The sequence below is a fragment of the Tamandua tetradactyla genome, chromosome 15 (assembly GCF_023851605.1).
Source record: "Tamandua tetradactyla isolate mTamTet1 chromosome 15, mTamTet1.pri, whole genome shotgun sequence".
Classification (NCBI taxonomy): Eukaryota; Metazoa; Chordata; class Mammalia; order Pilosa; family Myrmecophagidae; genus Tamandua; species Tamandua tetradactyla.
The window spans coordinates 29,309,606-29,327,236 of record NC_135341.1 but is presented as its reverse complement, the minus strand read 5'-3'; the positions used below and the strand labels follow the sequence as shown (position 1 = coordinate 29,327,236).

The following is a 17,631-nucleotide window of genomic DNA, read 5'->3' as shown; positions in this document are numbered from 1 at the left end:
GATAATAAAAATTAGCTCATGACTCTTCTGACAGAAGAGCCTTTAAAATACACAGTTTTTCAACTGCAAAAAAAAAAAAGAGAACCTTCATATTAACTCTCTTCCACTTTTATATTACCATTATTCTTTGGCAGCTAAAAACCTGTATATGACATCTCTCAAAAAACCGATTATTGGCTAAGAAGCTCTTTATTAATAAATTTTAAAAAGAATTAATGAACTGAGTTATGGGCAGGTAGAAACACTCAGAATAAATGAATAAATATGTTTTTGTTGTTGTTTGCATGGGCAGGCACTGGGAATTGAGCCCGGGTCTTTGGTGAGAATTCTGCCACTGAGCCTACATATGTTTTGATTGCCTATTTGTGACAAGAGTTAAAATTCTTTTCCTGTTTCTCATTTAAAAGTTCACAAAGAGCTAACACAAAGTAGCAAGTACTTAATAAATCTTAGCCTGTGTGATTTCGTTTGTTGTTTTTATTCTTATGATTATTATTACCATTATTTTTAATAAGTGGAGTCAGGATTACTAGATTCTAGATTCTAAGTCTAGAGACCTACATTCTAAATCTAGACCCTTATGACTATGGGCCAGCGAATTAGCCCGAGGACAGAGAAAGCTACAAAATGACAAACATGGGTAAGGTATGGTTCATTTGTGTTTTTATTATAATACTCATCCCAGAGATGGGGCTTACTATACAGCTGATAAGTTGATAGTTTTAATGATAAGTTTTATTGACGATAAAGACATTCCTTGAAGAAGCCTCCCTTTTCATTTACAGGGAAAGCACAGTCTGCTGGTGCTAAGTGCCCGGACACATTGCTTATTTTAGCCCCTTGAAGAGAAGAGGTTAATTTGGGCCAGCCTCAACTTGGGGTGAACTTAGATGGTTGGCTATTTTTTCAACCCAATGAGTGAGTATAGCTAAAGAATTAATGGAGTATTTAAAAGTACAGAAAGTCCTGGGTGGGGTGGAACGCGCCTGAATTTAGACTGTACAACAGTTGACCTCATCCTGATGTCAAAGCTAGATCATGTTATTAAAATAAAACTGACAGATGGCCAGGGTCTGTTAAATAATATGTGGCAGGTGCTAATTACTCTTCCTCGGAAAAGGAATACCTCAAATATACCTTTGAGTTCAATCTTTCCATCTAAATATCAGTATCTACTGATTTCCAGGCAAAAGAGTTTACGTCAAACCATCTTCAATCTTAGTGCCAGAATTCTTGGAAGGATCGTTAAAACAGAGAATAAATAGATAGCTTTAAAAATGTTTAAGTCAGTAGAAAGCTTTAAGAGTCATATAGACATGGAAGAATGAGAGACTAAGTCCCAGCAAAGACTCAAGCCAAGAGAGAATTTCACACGATTTGGAAAGCTGCTGAGTCCCAGATCCATCCTGAGCAGTGGAAGCAAATGACTCCATGGAATTTATAAAAGATATAGCAGGTAACCAGCTCTATTCAGCCTGAATCACTACACCTGAGCAGACTGGCTGGAATTAACTAGTACCACGTGAGGGTTTTAAATGGTGAGCCACAGAAAAGGGAATGTTACTCTACCAACTATAATGGGTAAACGAGCTTACAAAGCCAATGTTTCCTTCAAAATTTTAGGACCGGTACCTCCTGTAAAAGAAGAGTGATGGAAACACCTTATTTGCATTTAGGCAATACTCTCGCCTCTTTCAAACGCGTTCTTTAACCTAGACTGGTAGTTCCTGATGTGGGCCAAAAATAAATAATGGATTTGGGCCAAACATACTTTAGACACTGAAAAAAAAAACATGCAGATTTATTTGACTATATCATGATCTCAAGGAATTCATAAGATGACAACCTGACCCATCCAAGATTTAAACTGAAAGTACATAGTACTAATTATATCCTCTTAGGGATGTATAAGTTTGAAATTAACTCCCCCAAAGGTCAGGAAAGACTTGCCCATTTCATTCTTCTAAGGCACATCAACTACGTTCTTCCATCTTTAACAGATTGGAATCTAGCTCTTAAAAATGTTTATTGGTGGGAGTTTCCTTTCAATGGTTTCAGAACTTATAAATACAGCTGAGAACACTGTCCCTTTCAAAGACATTCACTAGCTACCAAAAGCAAAAGAATATCATTGTGTTATTTTCTTAATGAAGGAATTTAATTTTGCTGATTAAAGGGGTCAGTTTAAAGACAAATTGAGGCATCTGGTTTTGCCTCAAAATATTTCATGAAGCTTTTAGAGCAACTCTTGAAAATCTTATAGAACAAAGAATATTGGGGAAAAGACATTTCAGAAATGTCTGTATTGCATATTAGATCAGTAAGTTTTGAGGGTCTCCAAATTATGTTTCTGGCATTTCTGTATATTTCCCCACAAATGGGAATAATCAAAACAAAGTTTGAAGCACCACTGATGTGGGCAAGCCCCAGCATTTTGAGGTGAACCAGTCTGGAAAGCCTGGATTAAGTACAAAAGAGAAACCTGGTCAAAACTTGGGATAAGTGGTGCATTTCAGTACCTACTGCTTATATTAATGAAAAAATTTAGAACTACATCACAAAAAAAAGTGCAATTTTGAATTAACACTATATTTAAATCAAAGTTAGGAAGTAAAAAGTTGGGGGGTGATAAATTATTGAAATCACAAGATTATTTACACTTCCTTTGCGAAGCTTGGTCTAGTCATTGATTGTTTTCAATAAAATGCTAACTGTCATTCCAGGTGGCTAATAGGGAAAGCATTAATTTTGGCCCAGAAGCTTGCAGTGAAACAAGACAGGGGAAATTCAATTATAATATTATATAACAGTCTGTCTTTGAAATGTGCCCTAACAATTTTAATAACAAAAAAAAACTCCTTCAAAAAAAATGATTAGTCATGGTCATAAAGTAAAAGCAGAATGCTAATTAATGCATCTGATGATCTTTCCTCCTTGCTGCTGGTGGATTTCAGCAGGAATTTGCTAAACTTATGCACTGCAAAAATATTATTCTCCATTGTAGCACTTAAGGGGTTTAGTGTCCAAAAACAGTGCTTTAACATCCCTTTCATATCTTAGCAGCAGAATTGGGTTCACATATTATTTTTAAAATTATACTTGAGTTTAGTCTTCTAAAAGAAGTTCCAATCTTCATATACATCTGAGTTATGAAACAAATATTACTTTTTAAAATAAAATTTTCAGCATTATAAAACTATAATATATTATAAAATTTTAATTTCATGTTAACTCCAATGAATGATTATAAACTACAGTAGCTGAACTTAAATAATACTAAAAAAAAACCTTTAAATCTTACACTACCTAGTTCTAAGGGAAATTATTCTTTCACAATCCTAGCTAATGACATCTGGAGTATCCACACTTTTCATATTATAATAGCTGCAACAAAAGGTAAATTTCCTTTCACGCTGGAGCAAATAAGATATGTATAAATAAATATAAGCACATATATAGCTTTCCTATGTCACTCTTACACAAAAAATAAGAACCAACTGCATGCTAACACCTTTTAAGAACCTTCCAACAAAATGTAATGATTAATGTAATTCTTTTAAACATGGGGAATTTCCTAAAATTAGCATGATATTAGCAGATAACTGAGGCAATTATCTGTATATGCTGACACAAAACATGTGACTTAGAAATCATGTTATTTAAAATATTGCTTGAATTCTTAAAATAATGAAAGCTTGGATTAGCGTTTGCAGGGTGTGTTTGTACATGTACTATGGGTATACCCTGAAATATCTCTTAAATAGTTGCAATTCTCCACTTCCCTTTGTCTGGCATGACTGATCTAAGAGTAAATCAAAAATTTAATTTTCAGAAATAGGCTTTAAAAAATCAGAAGATACTGCAATACCCAGACAGCGGTGGTGAAAACATTTAGTATTCAGGCCACAACCCCTGTGATCTCACAGTCCTACAATGACATAAAAATCAGGAAGACCTCACTGAATATTAATAAGATTTTTTTTCTCTCTGGAATGGAAAACTGCTGGGTCTTTTTTTTAATCCTTATTAATATTTGAGCCCCAAAAATACATATTTGTAGAAAAGATAGGATGACAAGGGACAGTGACCAGGTAGGAGAAAACTCATAAGTATCGGGGAACATTATCAAGGGGTCTCGCTGATTAAGCAAAGTTACTCCAAGGCTCTGACTCAGTCATTTACCTTGCAGCAACAAGGGAACTGTAAGAAGTACTAAATTTCGGGACCCAGAAGGTCTAAAGCATAATTAAAAATTTACAGGACATCTCTGGATGCCATTTGTGGGCATAATAACAATCATAACCAGGGCTGCAGCAAAGGAGGTATTGGAGGCAGATGAAGAAACAATAGATGATTTGTCTAGAATTAGAACTAAGGAAGGAAAAGGAACCCAACCAAAGACAGCCTGCACAGTAAAATCCCTTCAGGAAGAGAGATGTTAGTAAGGCTGCAGAAAGATTCTTATGGTATGTATACAAAGGCAAAATTTTAGCATCCTAAGAAATAATATTAAAGTATCCCTTAGTACAATGTACTGAATGAAGTAAAAGGAGAAAAAAGTAAGAGACTAGTTTATTTTGATTCTAAGGAAAAAAAATTACTCTCCAGAGGACTTCAAGGCTTAATCCTTGTTCACTGTGATTTATTTTAGATGAACAGACAAGGAACTGACTGGAAAATTATCTTACGTAACAAAAAACAACTAAGTTATGATTAACCAAGAGTTTGTAGGGTGGCCAGATTTAAAATAAACATACAAAAGTAAAAGAAGATTTTCTAGGTATCAAAAACTACTTAGAATGTAAAAGAAGAAATATATCATACAGTACAGCAACCTGAACAGCATATATTGAGAAATGCTTAGGATTACTTTTAAAAAGAAATGTATCTATACTAGGAAAATATACATTCCCGGACCATGCACTTCCCTCCTCCAAAAGAAAATTTAATGACAGAAAAAAAACACTGATATAAATAAAAATTTATATCATTCATGAATGGGAAAAAGTAATACTGGAAAGATATCAATATTGTAAACGTATTTTATAGTTGACTATAATGCTAATAAAATTTACCCACGTGATCTCTTAATTGACAAAGTGATCTTAGAGTTCACTTGGAATGACAGAATTTAAAAGCTAAGAATATTAAGACAAAACAAGACAAAATCAAAAGCAGGAAAAACTGGGATAGAATTTGTTTTACTAGATACTTCACAATATGGTAAAGTCATAGTAGTTAAAATTGTGACCTAACAAACAATAGACATAAACAGAAGCCCTGAAACTTTTGAAACCAAAGAATGGAATCGAAACACAGAAGCAATGAGGAAATACAGAGAGAGCAATACAGATTTGAGAACCTAAAAGTATATCTGTACATAAAAAATTTAAAGCTAAATAAAACTTTGCTACGTATCTGACAAAGGTACATAGAAAACATAAATAGCTCCGAAATACATGAACAAAGTAGCAAACTCAAAATCAAAGGCCTAAATGACTTAAAGGAACAATTCACAAAAGAAAAAAATATAGGAGGCTAATAAATAAAAGCTAAACTATACTAGTAATTAAAGAAATACAAATTAAAAGGAGAAAGAAAGTCTTTCTAGGCATTTGTCAAAGTTATGAAAAATGATGGTTCTGGGAGTTGGCTGAGGGACGACAGAAAGGCTGCCTTAAATCAGTGCCAGAAGGAAATCAGTGCACCTTTACAGAACCTCTCTGAAATGTAACATAGCAGGAACTATGGGGACATTTTTAAATCATTGGCCCGGGAATTTATTCTATGCTGGAAAAAAAAAAAAGCTCTGTGGGAAAATTAATGTAGAAATATGTTCATTAGAGCATTATCCATACTGCTAAAAAAAAAAGAGAGGGGGGATGGCCAACATCAGGGGAATGAATAAAAACAAATGGAATATGATACAACCATTAAAATCTTGTTTTGGAAGAAAATTTACGTATGTGAGAAACTTCTAATGATATGGCACAAAACTGAATAAACTGATGCACTTTGGTGAAAAGAAATACAGTATTAAAGAATAAGAAATAAAGGGAGAAGGAAGAAAAAGAAAGAGAGAAAAAAGAGAGGGAAGGAAAAAAGGAAGAAATAAAGGAGGGAGGAAAGGAGGAGAGAGAGAAGAAAGAAGGAAAGAGCAGGGAAAGGCATAGAGGAGAGATGAGAACAATAACAAAACAAAAAAATGTCTGGGTAAGGAACATACTCAAATTCCTGGTGATCATCTCTGTGCAGTGAGAAGTGCCATTATTTTCATTTTCTCCTGTGTCCTTCTGTACTTGTGCAAATTCTCTACTGCAACCATATATTATTATTATAACCAGGGAAAACGTAGTCATTTTTTTTGAAAGACTATTAAGAATAGAAAATCCATTATGCTCCATACCTATCCATTCAAAAAGAATTGGACCCTGAGAATATCTGCAGACAGGGGGAGTTAAAATAATGAGAGTCTGGCTATATTCCCAGGATGCCAGAACAATGGTTTAGTTTAATTAACTTGAGGAGAAAAATCAGTTGATGATTTTTGAATTAGTCACCTGATGAACTGAAAAGTTTGCCTTTGCATACTGGAGATCTGTCACTGGAAGGAAGTGAAGGAAAAGTCTGATGAGTTCCATGGCAGCTGTATTCTGGACATGGTCCAAAAGCAAACAGAGCTATTTCTTTGACCCTACTTCTCCTGACAGGGATGGTGACCTCCTATCACTGCCCTGGTAAATCTTTGTGGCTGCAGGAAAAAGCTCTCTCTGTCTGTCCCGCACAGGCCCAAATGGACACACTAGGTTTTCTTCCAATCCCGAAGCAGTAAATATAAAACAATTTCAGTGGGAGTAATTTACACCTTTTAAAAAAGATCTAAAGAAAACATTCATCTTTCCCAAGGTCAATTTCCAAGCTTGAAGATATTCCAGTCGTATTTGTCTGTCTTCACCTCTCCCCTGTCTAGAGCCTGCTTATTAACACTTCCATTCAAATGGAAGGAAATTTAGATCCATTAGTTTTGCTGCTCTGCTAAAAGCCAAATTTGGGGAAAGATGTTTGAGGAATTCTGTTTGCAAAAACATAAGTTGTTTTAAAGAATGAAGGCATTGAGGGAGAGTCGAATCTAATTAAGTTTTTATGTACACCCAGGCATTTACGTATCACTCTGTATCCTGGAAGAATGGCTTAATAAAGAAAAGTTTTTGGCTGACTCTTTCCCATGCTATTGCTTTTTCCCATGATAGGAATTTAGAAATAGGAGGAAATTAGAATGCATGATAGTACAGATCCTATCTGCCAAATGACAAATCTGGCCACTTGAGTTGACAGAACTAAAAGGCCTTTTTTCTTTCATTTAAGAAACAAATAAACTGCTTCATATAAAAGCAATCTGTCATTAGGATAAAATACTTGTGGTGGAATCTGGGCCGTCTGGACCATTGTTACAAGTATTTTTACTAATTACCTGTTTTATGGATTACAATAAGCTATACTCAGAACTGTTACTATTACTAGGAGTCTATATTTTGGTTTGGCCTCAGCCAAATGACAGTTTTTAACTCTTAACAAAGCCCACAATAAGATCAGGTATCTACCAATCTCAAAGAACATAGCCCTATTTTTAAATCTAAACCTATTTTAACCTCTATCTCTTGAGTACAATGTAAGTAGAGTTTGTTATTTTTGCAAATGCTATCTCTTTTGGCATAGATGAGTCTGTGTTGAAAGGATCTATGAAGGAATTCCATGAGCCTTGAATGGCAGCTGCACTCTGCTTTCCTATCACCTTCGAGTTAAATCAAGGAGGTAAAATCAGAGTTGGCGGTATTACTTTGAGTTCTTAAATTTCACATTCAAAAGAAATGACAGTGGCCTCTACACAGGTCATTTCTTTTAACAGAAAGGAAATCGGAAGAAACTGATTAATATTTTCAAAACCTCCCCAGTAGGGCACACTGTGACGTGTGATCAATGGATCCTCATGCTTTGATATGTTACAGCGGGAACTTTCAGAAATGACTTACTGGGTTGTACATCTGATTGAACAACTGCTCAGCTTGCTACATTGCAAAGTTGGGGAGGCATGAAGCACAGACAGGGAAAGAAGGAAAGATCCAGAAAAACAGTATTAGCTCAACAAATCCAGTGCATTTGCACAGATGAACTGGTCATTAAAAAAGAAGAAATTTCAATTTCTAAACATTCCACAGTGAAAGTGAGAGGCTCTAGGGAAATACAAATGTTGACTTTGGCTCCTAAAAAAAATAGCTGGAACAAGAAATTTAACGTTTGTGTTACTTTCCCTTTCTCAAGTTAAATAACCCATGAAATAAAGAAAGCTGTCCACTTTTGATGATACATGAAGTGCTGGCCTCTAGCAATGAATCAGAAGTAGTACTTTTGGCCAAGCCTGCAATTTATTATCTGAACTTCAAAGATGGTAATAATAAAAGATTAATTAAATCTTATCACTGAATTTATAGCCCTTCTTTTGTAATAACACAAGCCAGAATTTTCTATTCAATCTACCTTTAGGAAAATATAGATCAAGAAACAGCAGGTTAGCAATAGCAAAATATTAATAAGCAAGACATTATAGGATTAACAGTCAATTAGAGAAGAAAATTTTAAGGCTGTAGGAAGATTAAAGGGAACCAAAATACAGGATCATTCATTGTCCAATTGACAGTATAATAGTTTCTACTGTTAGATCATAATTAATTAAAAAATATCATTTCCGAGTGCTTTAGTATCTCTGACTCCTGTCTATTTTGTGTAAAAATTTAAATGTTCTTGCATTTAAATGTAACAAATATTATTTTAAATACCACTCCTGATTTATGTCTCTTAAATACCTGCAGTGTTAATTTGGGGCTTAGCATCCAGGTGTAAAGATGAAATATTGTAGGAACTTTGGTTTTGTTTTAAGCTGAAGACATGAAATCCTCTTAAGAGCCTGGATTTCTTGTTCCTTCAACTTCAGTGAAACAAATGATAATTTTACCATGGTTTAAAAAAAAACGTTCTCTTCGAAAATGATATTATTTGGAAAATTAGAGCATAAATCAAAACAGTGTGTTGCTGTTGCTTCTCAATTATTTCTAATGATAGAGGGTGAATTAACTTTGAAATGTTGTAAATCAAATACTCTTTTGAAAGACAAAATGATCTGTCACCAACCAGGTTCTTTTCCACCTCCATGTGTCTATTTAACATTGATGAATGTACTTATTTATATGTCACACTCCTAAGAGCAGTTTGCATAATGTGATAAGTATCATTTTATCAGCCTCACTAATATCAGTAAGGATTTCCTCCCAAAGGAACATTTGATTACATCGTTTCAAATAGGAAAATGGAAACTGTAATGGATAGTTTGGGTTCTGTCTATCCCATTTTTTCATCACAAAGTATTTGGAGGCCTCTTAAATGAACACACTAGAGTAAAGGGTTAAAAGTGATAATGTATATGAATGTACTTCACAAATTTTTACATAAAAACGCTACCTATTTCAAGCATCGTTCGAAAACAAAAATAAATTTAAATCACCATTTGAATTCCATTGTCACTGGTAGACAGGGTTCAGCTAAATCTACGATGCTGTGTTGATTTTGTGAAAGTACCTGGATGCTCACAAATCTTGGGCAATTTCGATTGGGAATTCATGCTGTATTTATAACATAATAAACTATTCTATTTTCAGCTTTCATTTAGTCACCTTTATATTTTATTCACAAGTAACATATTCTTTTATTTAAAAGGAGGTCCCAACACACCTTCGCCTTTTATAACTGCTTATTTTTGCATGAGCAAATGATGTGTTTATATGTACATTCACATACTGTTGGCTTAGATTTTCAAATATTTCATGTAGAACTCAATTTTTTTAAGGTGATAGGTTCTTGAGGTTTTTATGGAACTATTTATTAGCAAAAATTAAAGACTACTGGAAAAAATATTTTAAACTTTTGAATATAGTCTATGACAGAGAGCCAAAAACAGCATTTGCAGGTTCAGCATAAAAATATTTAAATTATAATTACCTTTATTTAATCTCACTGTACTATGCATTTAGGTGATGGTATAAGCAAAAACTATTTCTGTACTTAGAAATAATTTATCTTTTCGTAAGTTAAATAGGTCCTTCACAGCAAGACAACCATATTTGTCACCTTAATACTGGTGAAGGGTGAGAATGTTAGAGTGATAGCAAAAATAATGCTAAAATGTTTATTGGATTTAGTCAGAATATTTCAGTATGTGGTGTCTACCTGAACATCTGAGGAAACCACATGGTCTAAGTGAACTCTTGGCTAAACCACAGCTATGTTGAAAGAAACTAAACTGAATTGCATCAGTGTTGATTTACGAAACTAGTCAAGTCATATATATGGAAATTATAAGTAAAAGTATGTGAACTTCTTCTTTCTGATTACTAGAGGATTTTAAATTTCATAGACGACACAGTGGAAAGGCAGGCATCTGTCAAAATAATAAATGTGGTGTCCTGATCTCCATAAAGGCTCATCAGAGTTGATGGAGGGCAACTTTATAAGAGAGGTCCTCTTTCTTCAGGGCTCCAGCACACTGAACTCCGGCTAAGGTACGTGTGAAGGGCCACCATAAGGAGCCAATGAATCCCTCCCTTTTAAGGAGCTGTCTTAGAACCTGCCTTACGATCACAAAGCTGTTTACTAAATAAAAAGTACCCCTCATAGGTTCATTTTTAAAATATGCTTATGCTCTTATAATGTGTTGCAGAACACATTTATAAATGTGCCAAGAATATATACACCCAGTGTATAAATAGCTTAGTCAACCTCCATTAAAACAGCCTCAAATTGACAACTGAAATCCTTTTATCATTCAAGGTTTCTGATCAACTAAATATTGCTTGAGGTAAGTGATGTGTAGAGTGAATTAGGAAATAGATTTTGCTGAACAGAGATTCTCTTGCTGTTTTGTTGTAAAGGGATTTATCTGCATATTTATCTCTTTTTTTTTGTATTAGTAAGTACACTTTATTAGCGTGAAATTTCTCGTGACAATTTCTTAAAATCCCCTGGGGTAAAATAAGCACAGTATAGTCATACTTCAGTCCTATCAATACTTGTGTCATACGAAATAGTGTATTTAATCTTAAAATATCCACAGTAATTTCTCCACAGGCATGTGATTCATTCCATCACATCCCTGATCATCCATGTCATATATTTTCAAAACTTTAGTATATAAAACCCTGATTCCAGTGTGCTATGAATTATATATAGTCAAATTTAATTATACGCTTTATTTAGGTATTTAGATTCTTATCATTTCTTTTGAACAAGTTTATAAATTGCCAAAAGGAAATAAAATGCTTAAACTCATAATGTTATGAGTTTTATATGAACAATGAGTGCAGACGTACCAAACAACACAGGGAAAAAGTCAGAAGAACAATGCATGATTGGAAATGTACTCCACAAAAATGCCCGAGTCAGATAAAACATGTTAATGTTGCAATGTAAAGACCCTGCTTCTTTCCCAAAGCCTCCTACATTATAACAAGCTCTCTTAGACTGCGAGGCCAGTTTTGGTCAAGTAAAAACAGTCATCCCACAGATATGTTAGGGACCTGATGATTTTGATGAATGGCAATTTAATTCATCAAATTAATTCATCAATTTCATCAGGAAAAACTTTTGCAATTTTCAGTGCAAAAATCAGACCTATTTCTGAAAGTAGTAAAAGTTTATCAATGTATATTGGGGTCCCTGGATTTTTTAGTTTGTTACAAAAACACTGTCCTTTATCTTCTTGATAATTGTGATTTGCCCAGGGTATTGGCTGGCTATTAGAATATTTCTCACTTCCACTACATTATTTTCATCTATTTTTCAAGTTTTCTACAGACAGGAAACCTACGATAAGTTTTTGGGTTCACAGACAGATTTGATGCAGACTTCTTAAGGAAAAAAAGTTGAGAATTTAAATCTTTTATCAGCAGACAGCAAAAGATAAGGGTTTGTTTCTTTTGAAAAATGTCTCTTCCTTTCCCATTCTATAAATTCATTTTAATATGAGCTTGTTTTTCTTAGACGTCACTTACCTTTTTTAACTGCGCTTCCAATTTGCTACATTCCTCTTTCTTTTGTTCGATGGCTATTTCTAGAGATTTTAATTTGGAGTCCCTTTTCAGTCCTGCCGAGGCTAATGAAGATGCGTGTTCTTTAAGGTCAATTAAACTAGACTGAAAGGAAAAATATGCTATTAAGTAAAATACCACAATATCTTCAACTTGAAGACCCTGATGCTAAAGGTGTGCACTAGACAGAACGGGTTAATATAGGTTCACTAAGGTAACAAAAGTCAGCTTTGGCCAGGAAATTAAAGTAGGCCAGCTGACAGAATCTAATTGCGGTAGAATTCAATGTGACCCACTGGTGTGGTCAGTAGCCGCATGCTTTGCATCTCAGTGTCATGTTAATGATGTTAAGTCCCAAGGTAGGCCTTACATGTCACAGCAAAATAGATACCCTGAACTTCCAATTTACATTTACTGTTGTCAGGTGGTGTAGACTCAAAGACGAATATGAAAGAAACTACCTACTGTTAATGGCTGCTTTCCTTAAAAGGCAAACCAAGTAGAAAAGAAGCCATCTACTAATTTTTACCCAACTCCATTTCTTTCCTTTAACATCTGAAGCCCCTAGGAAGATAACTACGCACACAGTGGTCTCTCAGTAAGTGATACTGCCTGAGACCTTAGGTCTGAGCTGCCTCTTGGGCACTGGAATGTCCACGATGATGAAAACACCATCACTACCACTCAGCTAGGTGTTCCTGACAACCCTCTGAGGGGTGGGTTAATGTGAGGAGCTGAGTGTCTTGGCAAACCAAGCTCAGTTGGCTATTAAAGGGAGATACAGCTCGGAAACCCAGGTCTCTAGCTTCAATTTCAGTGCTCTTTATAGCATCACTCCCACAGAAGTAATAAAGGACCATATAATCCAGTCATTTTGTCACAGTGAAGATCTTTTATGCCTCCAGCTAAACTATAAACTACCTGTGCACAGCAACCATGCACTGTTCTTCTTTATAAATTTTAAGTTGCTCAGTGTGATCGTGGGGTAGGCTCTGCTCTCAGTGATATCATCAAACACTAAGCTAGGTGTTGCTGTGAAGGTATCTCATGGATATGATTTACAGCTGCAATCAGTCTACTTTGAGTAAAGGAGATTATTCTCAATAATCTGGGCAAACCTAATCCAATCAGTGGAAAGCTCTTAGAGTAGAACTGAGGTTTCTTGAGAAAGAAAAAAGTCTGCCTGTAGGCTGTAGCATCAGCTCCTGCTTGAGAGTTTCTGGCCTGCCCTTTCTGATGGACTGACCTACAGATTTCAGACTTGGATAGCCAGCCTCCGTAATCACATAAACCGATCCCTAGTAAGAAATCTTTTAGTGTATGTATCCTATGGTTCTGTTTGTCTGGTGGAACCCTGACTAATACACTAATACGCCCACCCAGTGCCAGGCAAGCCATACAGGGACAACAAATGTTTGTTGAGATGCTTGTCGGAAATCCATACAACATAAGCGGTAGTCTTAAAATTATTTTCATTTAAAGTTTATGCTCCACCGCACCATGATCTCTTTTCAAACTGAAACATATAAATTGATTTTAAAGTGCAAACCCACCAATAATATTTCCAATCAACAAAGACTTTTACAAAGAGGTCAAAGCTCCTCTGCCTTCTATATGCCACAGTAATTGGGGACCCCCCAAGTCAGAAGAAGCAGTGAAAAATAGGAAGAGGATTTACATTCTTTATTCTCATATCAAAGAAGTAATCTTTTCTCTAAAAAAAAATGAGTAAGGAGGCTTAAATTTTAGGGAATATGGATTTTGCTTTCGGGTTTCCTCAAACATTCTTACTCATCAATCCTTTCTCTCATATGGGTTCCTAATTTGGGGAGTACTCTGATTCGTACGGAATTATCAAAAACCTAATGGCAGAGGTAATGCTGTGGGGCTGGGAGATGGACAACTCAGCAGTGATACAGCCCAGCAGACTAAGCGTCTGTAGCAATCCTAAGAGAAGGACATTTTCTACAGACAGAAATAAATGTGAACAGGCCAACTGTAGACAATGGCACTTAAGTCAAAGTTGTGGAGATTAAATAAAATAATGTGCATTCCTGCATCCCAAGCTTTTCCACCAAAGGACCCCTAAGTATACTGAAGGGGAAATAAGTATTCCTCCAAATAGGTGGGCTATAGCCCAAAGCATCCTTTCCAGAACTTCCAAGACAGCAATTTCTTTAAAGGTTATTGTTCTACTTTAAAAATACAGGTTAAGGTTGGCACTTCGTATCCATATTTATGATAACATGAAAATACTGTTTTAAATTAGTTAGCATCATGTAAAAATAATATTCTCAGAGGGTAGCCACATTTAACCTATACCTGTGTGTACAGCCTGGGATCACATCTTCTAATCCAGGAGTATTGGGTCATTCTTTTGAGAAGCATAGACGAATGAAAAATTACCCAAAGCAAGGATTAGAACATAACAAACCTTCAATAAGGTGGATTATTGATGCTATTATTATTTCAAGCAAAGGATCATGGGACATTAGAAAACGAAAACAGCAACTTAAATGTGGCAAGATATAAAGGAAAGTTTCAGGAGGTGCATTGTACATATTCAGTAAAACAGAGAAGATGTGTTTAGGAAGCCACCCTTGAAGGGAGTTACAGGAAATATTTTCCTTTGAATCCGTGCAGTTTCACTCAGTTCCTTGAACTAAGTCTCTGGTAGCCAGAATGAACACAAATGCATAAGGACAATCAACACAGTTTATCTGCATTTTTGGACTCACCTCTTTTTCAGTTAATTCAGCTTGTAAAGCATTGACCTTCTCTTTCAGGTCCTTGTTTTCTTTGCGGAAGGATTCTATCTCTTCTAGTCTTTCCCGATCATCTCTCTCCCGCTGTTCTTTCAAGCGCTCGATTATTCTCTCCTGTGAGGTAGTTGTCAAACATGTAGTGGGAACCCATCAGTGTCATGCCAAAGCATGTTAACAAATGAAATAAGGGTCAGTAAATCTAAGAAATGCTGCACAGCAACTGACACAAACATGTGACTCGAAACTGGATATGTGAAGAGAGACTGAGCATAACTGCATTTGGGAAAGACAATCAATATAGCTAGGTACTTGTTAATAAATTTAGCATCACAGGGCTCAGAGGCCAGTATTGGTTCATGGTATTTTCTGGCAAATTTCTAGACAGTTTCAGAAGAGGGAAGGAAGTTCAGGCAGCAAGGTCTGAAACTGGCCAAATTTGTGGTGGCAAAGAGAAGCAGCAGAACCCACTCTCGCTTCAGCCCTCTTTGCTCCGCCACTCCATGTGGCTTCAGAGAGACTTCCTTGGTTCTGAAGACAGGGCATCGAAGCAGGTCGGGACCTAGGCCCTCCAGGAGTTAGGGCTGGACTCACAGAGAATACTCCAAGCAAAATAAAGGGTAAGCCCATTGGGTGAGCAATTCTCCAATGTCTCTGGAGATTTTTGCTCCCACATTTTTTTTTCACTGTCTTCTTGGCAATCTTTAGATACTCGAAAACATTGCTTGAATTTAATCAAAGTTCCAACAGCAGTTTTCCTTTAACTTAGGGACTTGTTTAAGTGTATGCTAGGTACTGTGGTGTGTGCCCTTCTCTTCTAGTCCTCCTCCTCCTCATGACTCCAGAACCAACGCTCCTGATAACAGTGTAGAGGTGAGGAAAGTGAGGGGTCAGAGAACCTGGCTGAAGCATCCCACGTGACCAACCTGGCAACCCTTTCTCTTTTAGGCACTTAACTATGCCCAAGGGAACAGAGTGCCACAGACGCATGAATGAAGTCATTCAAAGAGCTCTGAGGAGCTGTCTACCCTTGATTTCCATACCGAAAAGAAAGCAGAATTCTGGTAGAAACGGGGGACGACTGATATCAAAATAAGAGCTTTTTTTTTTTTTAAAGGAAAATTCTATCTGGGTGAATTTTTAATTAGATTGCTGAAATTAGTTTCAACACATATCTGAATTTCTTTGTGGCTGGCCATGTTAAAAATTATTGGTGCAGCCTAAGGGTCCTGATATTATCTTTTATATTATTAAACATACCTACTGTAAGACAACGCCTGATACATAAGACAACCATTAAGCAATGTTTAATGCAAAGGCAAATTCGTTTGAACACTTGGCCTCTGATTTAAGATCCCCCGAGGAAACAACTGTTCTACCTCATGACAATAATTGATGTGTCTAATGCTTTCAAGGAAATAAAGTACCATTACTATTTTGTAATTATTTAAAAACACTTCAAATGAAGTATATTATTACAACAGTTAGGGTGGAGGGATAGAGCAAATGTCTCTATCAATTGCCTCTATTTGTTTCTTCATGATTCTAGTCTCTTATTTTACTCTGATGTTCATGACAACAGTGAGTAGATGATAGGTGAGCCAGAAAAGAAGGAAATGGCCACAGTGCACAGGAAGTCTCACATGGGACTTTTAATGATTTCAGCAACTGCGGCCTTGCTGCCTCTTGCCTATGCTTTCTGCAAACGCCTCACAGCTGGTCACCCCATGCCAGGCCCTTATCATCCCAATCACTTCCTTCATGGAGGTCAGAGTGACATTTCTAAAGCCCACACTATCAGGTCACCTCACTAGTTGGAAACCTCCCCAGGAATCCCTCCGGCCAGATCACATAGCATCTATCCCCACTCAGCACCCTTTACCTGGTTTCATTTCATGCCCACCCTCCCAGGCTAGCTCTCCAGAGAGTGCAATGCAAATCCTATGACTCTTTTTAACCTAGTTGCTGGGCAAACTGCCTGGCATACAACAGGCAATTAATTAGGCTGAGAGAAGAAATAAAAGCTCCAGTTAAGGACCATCTTGCCTTCAAAGGAAGGGTAATAAAATGAGTGTTAACATCCAGAAAATGTCAGAGTCATTTGGGAAGCAGGTTGATTTGCTCTGAGCACATGTACTATTGACTGGGCATTGATGACAAAAAAATCAGCAAGCACTACAATGTTTTTAAGTGTTATTGATGACTCAATACTATAAATTACTTCTTCGTCAATCACACAACTAATTTAACTGTCAGCCACGTAGGACCAGATGTCAAAAACATGTGTTAAAAGGGCCTAATATGCCATGATCTACTTGATTAACAACTAAGTTGCAGAAATTCCAACAATGTGTTCTTGTTCTAGTCTTATTTGCATTGGCAAGTGCTCCTTGCGCACTCATCTGGCTCTGCACAGGTCTAATCTATTTTTGCTTTATCATCAGGCAGGAACTCAATTGCAGTAGTCTCCTGCTCTGCTATCTGGCTTTCTCAACTGCTTATCAGCTACGTGGCTACAGCAAGACTTGGCGAGACCAGCTTTATAAATAATGTGGGTTCCGTCTCTTGAGCTTCTGTATGTCAATCCTGGAACTATGTCATACTCAATCTTAACTCACCAAACAGCACTATTTTTTGCACATTCTTAATGTTTAAATAAGTTGCTGGAAATTAAAAAGAATAACACACTCCCTGGGATCCCATAATCCAAGTGAAATGATGAATAATGCCTAATG

General features: G+C 36.1%; 1 protein-coding gene across 1 annotated transcript in view; it reads right to left on the bottom strand.

The window, feature by feature from the left end:
- The window catches only part of ERC2 (ELKS/RAB6-interacting/CAST family member 2), an 865,607-nt gene that overhangs the window by 316,874 nt on the left and 531,102 nt on the right, over positions 1-17,631 (bottom strand). The window contains exons 9-10 of the mRNA XM_077128970.1: positions 14,873-15,013; positions 12,099-12,239 (exon numbers count right to left, since the gene is read on the bottom strand). Of these exons, the coding sequence (XP_076985085.1) occupies positions 12,099-12,239; positions 14,873-15,013 (282 nt within the window). The remainder of the gene's footprint in view (positions 1-12,098; positions 12,240-14,872; positions 15,014-17,631) is intronic.